Here is a 7,784-nt window from a genome sequence, read left to right as displayed (position 1 = left end):
TTCTGGTTCCAGGGAACAACCGTCGCACAACAGGTACTTTGAACGAAAATCCCCGCGGGCGGGAAGAATTGGAGGCCTGGGCTGTGTCAGGGTCCACCGAAGCGCTAGGGGGCGCTAGGGGGCGCTGCATGCAGCCTCCCGGAAGCCGGACCCGGCGCGGCGGGACGGCGGCTGACGCCCGGCTCCTCGTCTTCCGGAGGCGGAGCGCCGGACCCCTCAACGGCTTGGGCGCGACAGCCGGCAGAAGGTGGCTGGCAGAGCAGAAGTGAGGAGTGGTGAGGGCCCCGGGATCTGGCTCCCGCCCCAGGGTGAAGCGCCATGGACGAAGCGGGAAGCTCTGCGAGCGGCGGAGGCTTTCGCCCGGGCGTGGACAGCCTGGACGAGCCGCCCAACAGTCGCATCTTCCTGGTGATCAGCAAGTACACGCCGGAGTCGGTGCTGAGGGAACGCTTCTCGCCGTTCGGCGAGATCCAGGACATCTGGGTGGTGCGGGACAAGCACACCAAGGAGTCCAAGGGCATTGCCTTTGTCAAGTTCGCCCGTAGCTCACAGGCTTGCAAGGCCATGGAGGAGATGCACGGCCAGTGCCTCGGCCCCAACGACACCAAACCCATCAAGGTGCGGGTGCCCGCGTCGGGGTGCCCGCGGGGCGGTGTCGGGTTGGGGCTCGGCCTCTCGGACTTGCGTCCCCCTGGTGCTGTGGCCGTTGGGGAGGGTCAGAACGTGTGCTCTCGGCACCTGGCGTGGGTGGCAGTGATCGCGGATGGCTTTGAGGAGCCCTTCCCTCGAGGCTGCGCGAGCGCTGGCGGGGGACATCAGAACATCAGCCCCAGGGAGCCCATCGGGTAGTTGCGGCGACTCGGGTGGCAGAACGCCAGTGGCTAGGCCTCCCTGCACCCTGGCCGGCGCGAATGTGCAGCTCTTGAAGTAACAGCCCACTTCACTTTGGCTTACTTTGAGGACTTTTCTGACCCTCCTCATTTAGACGCCCGGGTTTAAAATACGTCCCAGCTATAAAAACAGAAAACTGCTCTTACCTCTGGTGGATGTGGGGCTTAGCAACTTGACAAAAGTACATTAAACTGTGTCCCCCTGGTGTTGGGCATTTTCCCACTACCAGACCTAGGTGTGCATGTACATAATATTAAATGCAGGTGGTCAAAATAGTTAACATTATATTTCCATCACACTTCTGTGAGTTTTTACAATTATTTTGCATAAGCCCTAGTTTGAAGATGTAAATAGCATACATATGATCCCTGATCCTCTTTCTTATTGCCAGTTTTCTTTGAAAGTAGAGCAAGGGGCTGACAGATGGTATAGCGTTACGTAGTAGCGTTACGTTGTATCATTACGTTGTATCATTACGTTTTGAGAGAAGAATAATTCCAACTGTAGTTTGAATTCCGGATCCATTGGCTTGATACTCACGCCTGGCACAGTGCGTGTGTGCCCAAAATCTTGAGAGAAGAATGGAAGAGAAGGGATTGCTGCAAGGCCATCCCCTGTTGGGGGAGGAGGGGGTGATTGCTTTCTGTCTCCCTGCTACGGGAAGCGCCCTATAGCAAAAATCTTTCTTAAAAGAAAAAAAAAAAAAAAAAGTAGGGACCAGCAGATACCCTAATGGTTACATCGCTGGACTTCCACGTAGTCGACTCCGGTTGAGTCCTGGACCCAGGTGTTTAAACCTCAGGCTGTGCAGTGAGTGCATATACACCATAGAAAGAAATCTCTCTTTAAAAAAAAAAAAAAAAGGAAAGCAAGTAAACTGTCTTAGGAGCCAAATCATTGTTATGGTAGTGTGGGTTTTGTGTTATTATTATTAAATGTTTATTTGTGTCCTTGTTCACCCTGGTGGTATTTATATTGTGTCTGTACTTAATCATCTATAAAATTAAGGTAGTGGCATATGGCAGAAAGGGCCATTATGACATTTATTTGACTTTATCCTTTTAACATAGTGCCTGGTAGAAAAGTCTTCAGTGTATCCCTATTTTGATCAGTGGCAGCCATGATGTCTACACTTGTGTCCTTACATAAGGGCTCACTCCTGAGAACCTGGCAATTGTTTAAATTGTTCCCTTCATCTGTCCTATTGAATTAGTTGTTATATATTTAATTCTGTTGAAGCTTTCCATTCTTTTTTTCCATGATCTTTTGGATGTACCCTCATACATAAATGAAAGAACCAGATATTTCATTCTCTGGAGGTCTCACCTATATCTTCAACCATGAAGGAGGAACCTGGGAAGAGCCAACCCTCTGAAAGGGGTCAGAACAGGGCATCACCAGAATTCATTGTAGGGCAATGGCATATACATTGGGACTTCAGAAAGTTTAATGCCATTGTAAATGGCACTAAAATACAGGTTTATTTTGGTAGGAAAAAAAATAGGAAGTCCATATATAGTTTTTTTTTATTAATATGCATTTCCATGAATTTTTTAGTCCATCTATTTCCTCTGTGAGAGAGAGAGACACCGGCATCCCCAATAGGGTCCTCATGGCATAATCTACCCCCAGATCACAGGCATTCTCCGGAAGATCCCTGGACACAAACCCAGGACCCTTCTCCTGTGGGTCCAGTTGTATTACCACATCACACCTGACCCCTCCATGAACTTTTTAAAGACACCCCTCATCCTAGATGGATCGGCAAACTTTTTCTGTAAAGGTTTAGATGGTAAATATTGTAGGCTTTCTGGGCCATATGCACTCTGTCATATCCTTTGTTTTTATCAGGTTTGTAAAAAGGTAAAAGCGATTCATATATCTTGGACTATTCCCAAAACAGAGAACTCTAGTTTGCTGACCCCTGAACTTACATGTTTGCTGACCCCTGAACCTACATTGATCATTTTCCTCTTTCCAATGATAATTTTTACTTTTATAAATAAGAGGATTTTTATACTTTAAGTAAAATGTGACCACATAGCCCATATGAGCACCTCAAAAAATGTCCCCAATTTGAAACTTATGGATGCCCTTCTCGATGAATTCCTACAAGAGAAATTAAAGTCCCAATACTGAAATGTTTCTTCTTTTCTAGCCACAGTGAAATTAAATGGTTGTTCCCAAATAGAACTGAAGTTTATATTTTGTTTTTCACATTTTTGTTCGCTCAGCTGCAGCCAGAAGGTTGTTTCACTATAGAACCTTGCTAAACAGTCTAAGTTCATTCCTCATTAGCTACAGCTTGGGCTGTCATCCACTAGAACATTGTTGTCTCAATATTTCTGGTTAGTTCAGTTCTAAATTTTCTTATGTACTTTACTTTTGCAAAACTCCAAAGACAAGAATATTACAATACCAGGCCCACAGCCACGAAAGATTGTCCATGTAAAAGTTATTCTATGAACAGCTGTTATCTGGAGGGAAGAGGTAAACTATGAATGTGGAAGAGAAAAATCATGGTTTTAGCCTTGCAAAAATGCCTTTTATCTAGAGTTTGTGAGTGATTATAGTCTGTGAAGGTTAAAAACCTATTGAAAGAAATCTTTCTTGTTGTTTTCATTCTTTGGTTTTTCATTGCCAGAAAACATGTGCTCAGCAGAGACAAAGGGAGAAAGTACTGCTAGTGGGTATGGTCTCACCTCAGCCCCCTTTCCTCTCCATCCTGTTGGGATTTGGGGCATGCATGCACACATAACTGGCATGTCCTTCTAGACACTGGGGCCAGGATTCAAATCAGTCAGTCATGTAGGATCGGTTCTCTTAATCAGGCCACGGGGCCAGACCAGGGGAAATCTTCTGTTAGGGAGTTAATTATACATACGTACCACATGTATCTGTCTCCTCTGTAAGAGATTTGAAATTCTTCAGCTCTCAAATTTAGAAATGTGTGATATGATGGTATCTCTAGTCTCATCAGAACAGCTTTTTCTTCCCTAGTGTCTTTGCATGTATGTAAGGCTTCCCTATTCTTATTTCTCTGTTGACTATTCATTCCTGGTACGTCCACTAGATTAACTTTCCAGTGGATTATGTCTGTGTTAATATTTTATTACTAATACCTCAAGAATGTATGGCATGTACTGTAGACTTACTGAAGAAATAATTGGAAGTAGATTCTATCTAGGGTTATGTTTCCAGCTCCATTTTATAACCAGGATCCTACATCTCTATGACAGCCTGCTTACTAAGCAAATATAACCACCTTCTTTCCCCAGGGCCTCAGTTTCCTCTTTTTTCAATATTTACAAAATCCCTTTTTAAATTCTATATCCTGTTTGTTGTTTCCTGCTCCAGAATCCCATAAATCCAACTTTCCCATACTTAACAGTCCCACTTTAAAGGGAAAAAATTTAAAACGAGCCTCAAAGACCATTACTTCTGTATGCGGTGATTAATTTTACTTCATTTTTTTGCATTACAAAAAAATAAAACTAGCCATTAAACTTATGCTTATAGTTATGTAAATAAATTCACAATCTTAGAGATTTTAATACTCCTCTGGAATAATGTCAGCCTCAAACAAATTTATAAATTAAAGCAATACTATAGGGCAAATTCAAAGTAATTTTTTAAATGTGTGTAACAGGGATAGCCCGTGTGGTGTGGTGGTTAAGGAGCCAGATCACACATGGTCAACTATGCAGTTTGAGTCCTGGATCTGATGGCTTGAGAACTATGCTGGGAGCAAGTGTGTGCATTCCCAAAAAATCTCAAAAGGTGGAAGAGATAGAAGAGAAAGGACTATACTGTGACTAATGCCCCTTGGGGGATGTTTCTCACTTTCCCTTTTTCTTTGTCTCTCTGGCAAATAAAAGTGCCCTCTGGCAAAATTAGGGGGGAAAATACATAACAATTTCATGTGTTTACAAAACCAATAATAGAGCTTCAAAATGCATGGAGCATTATTGATAAAAGTAAAGGGAGAAAGATAAATTCATAATCACAGGAATTTTTATACTGCTCTCTTAGTATCTAATAAAACAAGTAGACAAAATTAGTAGAAATAGAGGACATCTAATAACTTAATCAACTATGTAATTGCCATTTAATGAACACTAGCCAACAGCTGCAAAGTACACATTCTTTGAAGTTCAGTGACTTGCTCTTGATAAACAAAAATGTAAATTAGAAATCTATTTGGAGGCCTAGCATCACAGTCGGTAATTAAGCTGAACTGCATTGCTGGAACCCACAGGTTATCATAAGTTTTAATCTCTGGGTTGCCTTGAAAACACACCAGCTGTATGCACTTGTGCACAGCATCCTGACGAGCTGGAGGACTTGGGAAGGGAGAATCACAGTGTGACGAGACTCTCAAGGATGCTTCTCTTTCTCCTCTTTCTCCCTTTCTGTCGTGTGCATCCATGTGTTTATCACAAATAATAATAATAATAAACTCCTTTAAAGAAAAATATATCTGGGAAAGGCAGCATAATGCACTGATTGCTATTATCTCATAAGGAAAGTTGTTACAATAAAGACTATTTCTAGGGGCCAGACTATAAAACGTGACACTGCAAAGCCAACTCACTTAGGAAGGTTCAAGAGTTTATATCTGGAGACTTCTCCTACTATATCAATCATACACGTGCTCATGATCCAGGGCTGGCAGAAACTGGGGGTGAAATGTAGCATCAAGACCCTATTGGGGTTGTTATCTCTCCTCTCTGTCTCTCTCACTCGGGAAAATAATAAACTAAAATAAAGATTGCTCTTGAAAAAAATTGTATAAGACTCCATCACATTGTATTTTAACCTGTGAATTGCATCCTTATTATAAAGTAAGTATATTTAAAAAAACAGGGAAGCCAGTTTTAATTATTTTTTCTTTTATTGTTAGGTTTTCATTGCTCAGTCCAGATCATCTGGAAGTCATCGAGATGTTGAAGATGAAGAACTTACGAGAATTTTTGTTATGATACCAAAGTCCTACACAGAAGAAGATCTACGGGAAAAATTTAAGGTACTTACATGTTCTAATCAGCCAACGTATGTGATAACTCATCATCCTTATTAGGTTACTCAGCCTGAAGTGTTGTTTTAGTTAGATCATAAGAGTGGGAGTGGGAATTTTAACATTTTTTAATGTGGTCATCATTAATTTCAATCTAGTCTTTAAATATGAAACCTAAAATGAATTAATTTTTTTAGTTCAAGAATATAAAAAGTGGCAAAATTATGGTGAGGTTTCCCTACTTTCTCCCACTCCCAGACTTTATTATGAAACTATAGATTCAGAAAATGAAGTATAAAGCTCAAGAGAGTTTTAAGTTAGTGGTTGCCAAGCTTTAAACTCAAATTTATCTGAATCTAAAACCTGCTCTTACTGTATAGAATTTCAAAACACTCTTATCACTCCCCTGCATTGCCTGTCATGCATAGGTGAGTCAGGCAGGCCTGAGTGTGTGAACTGTATTTTCTAGCATTTATTACAGGCCTATGAAATGTTGACATTTTACTCATTTACAGGAAGGCTATTTCTTTGTATGGTTCTTAATTCTGAAATTGGGTCTCTGAAGGACTTTTAATTAAAGAAAAAACTATAGTTCTGAACTGTAGATCATAGTAAATGAAATTTGAAGGTACTTTAAAATCTTTTTAGCAATCAGTTTTCATATGCAGCGATAAACTTTCACAAAAAATATTAAAATGTGATTTTAAGATTGTTCTGAGTTGCAATTTTTCTTTTTCTGCTAATCTCCCCAATTTTGTGATCAGTTGACAATAAGCAAGAAGAGAAACAAGCAGTAAAAACTAATTTCCCAAAAACTTTCCTACCCTAGTTGAGAATTCAAAAAAACACTTCAAAAGTAATAAATACCCAAAATAGGTATGCCATTTTCCTCTAATGGTAAGAAATAAAGGTCTTTGCCTTACATATTTATGCATTTTTATCTTTTTTTGAGTTAACAAATTATGATGCTTTAATCTAAATGTAATTAAGTTACTAATTGGTAATAGGAGAATTTTACAAAGTAAATAATTAACACCAAGAATTTACATCTATTTCTTCCAACATTGGGTAAACATTATTGCATGTTTCTCACATACAGTATTAACCTTCTGAATGTATTTTAAAGGATCTTCTTTAAAGAATGCATAGTAACTTGTACTGCTATTAGAAGACAGACAGATAATTACAGCTAATATTTATTGACTGTTTAGTAAGTCCCAGACCCTATATAAGCACTTACCATGTAATATAGTTCATTTAACCTGTGTAACAACCTTATGAGGTAAGTACTTTTAGCCCCATTTAACAGATAAATATACAGGCCCAAAGAGGATAAGGAAACTACTTAATTAATAAGTGGCTGACCCATGATGTGAATCTAGAGGGTTCAATTCCCTGTTCTTCACCACTACTCGTCAACATTTGGAATTTTTCAGACCATGTGCAAATGCTTACTCTCTATGACTTACTTAGTCTCTCTGTGACTTGACAAGTTATTTCCATTCTCTAAGGCCCAGCTGCCTTTTCTATGAATTAAGCAATATAAAATGCCTATATATTCTTGAAGAATTTATTTGTTTGCATGCAAGAGACACAAAGACAAATAAGTGTTAATTCTGAAATACTCTGTTCATTTATTAATTTTGAGTCCCCTATGATCATTTCTTTTAACTCTCATAGGTATATGGAGATATCGAATATTGCAGCATAATTAAGAATAAAGTCACTGGAGAAAGTAAAGGTTTGGGCTACGTTCGATACTTAAAACCATCACAAGCTGCCCAAGCAATAGAAAACTGTGATCGAAGTAAGGATGGGTTCATTTAACCTTGTTAAAGACATTTTTTTTAATTCTGATATTCTTTTTTTTTTTTTT

At 39.9% G+C, this 7,784-nt stretch overlaps 1 protein-coding gene across 3 annotated transcripts in view; it reads left to right on the top strand.

Moving 5' to 3' along the window:
* Positions 1-290: 290 nt before the first annotated feature.
* Positions 291-7,784, top strand: part of RBM45 (RNA binding motif protein 45) — a 20,771-nt gene continuing 13,277 nt past the window's right edge. For all 3 annotated transcript variants that reach the window (XM_006151666.3, XM_006151665.3, XM_014589015.2), the window contains exons 1-3: positions 291-618; positions 5,795-5,917; positions 7,589-7,715. In XM_006151666.3, the coding sequence (XP_006151728.1) occupies positions 319-618; positions 5,795-5,917; positions 7,589-7,715 (550 nt within the window). In that variant the 5' untranslated portion in view covers positions 291-318. The remainder of the gene's footprint in view (positions 619-5,794; positions 5,918-7,588; positions 7,716-7,784) is intronic.

Source organism: Tupaia chinensis, unplaced genomic scaffold (genome assembly GCF_000334495.1).
Source record: "Tupaia chinensis unplaced genomic scaffold, TupChi_1.0 Scaffold000322_1, whole genome shotgun sequence".
Classification (NCBI taxonomy): Eukaryota; Metazoa; Chordata; class Mammalia; order Scandentia; family Tupaiidae; genus Tupaia; species Tupaia belangeri.
Note: the sequence above shows the minus strand (reverse complement) of the source record. Positions and strands in the feature narration are given on the sequence as shown.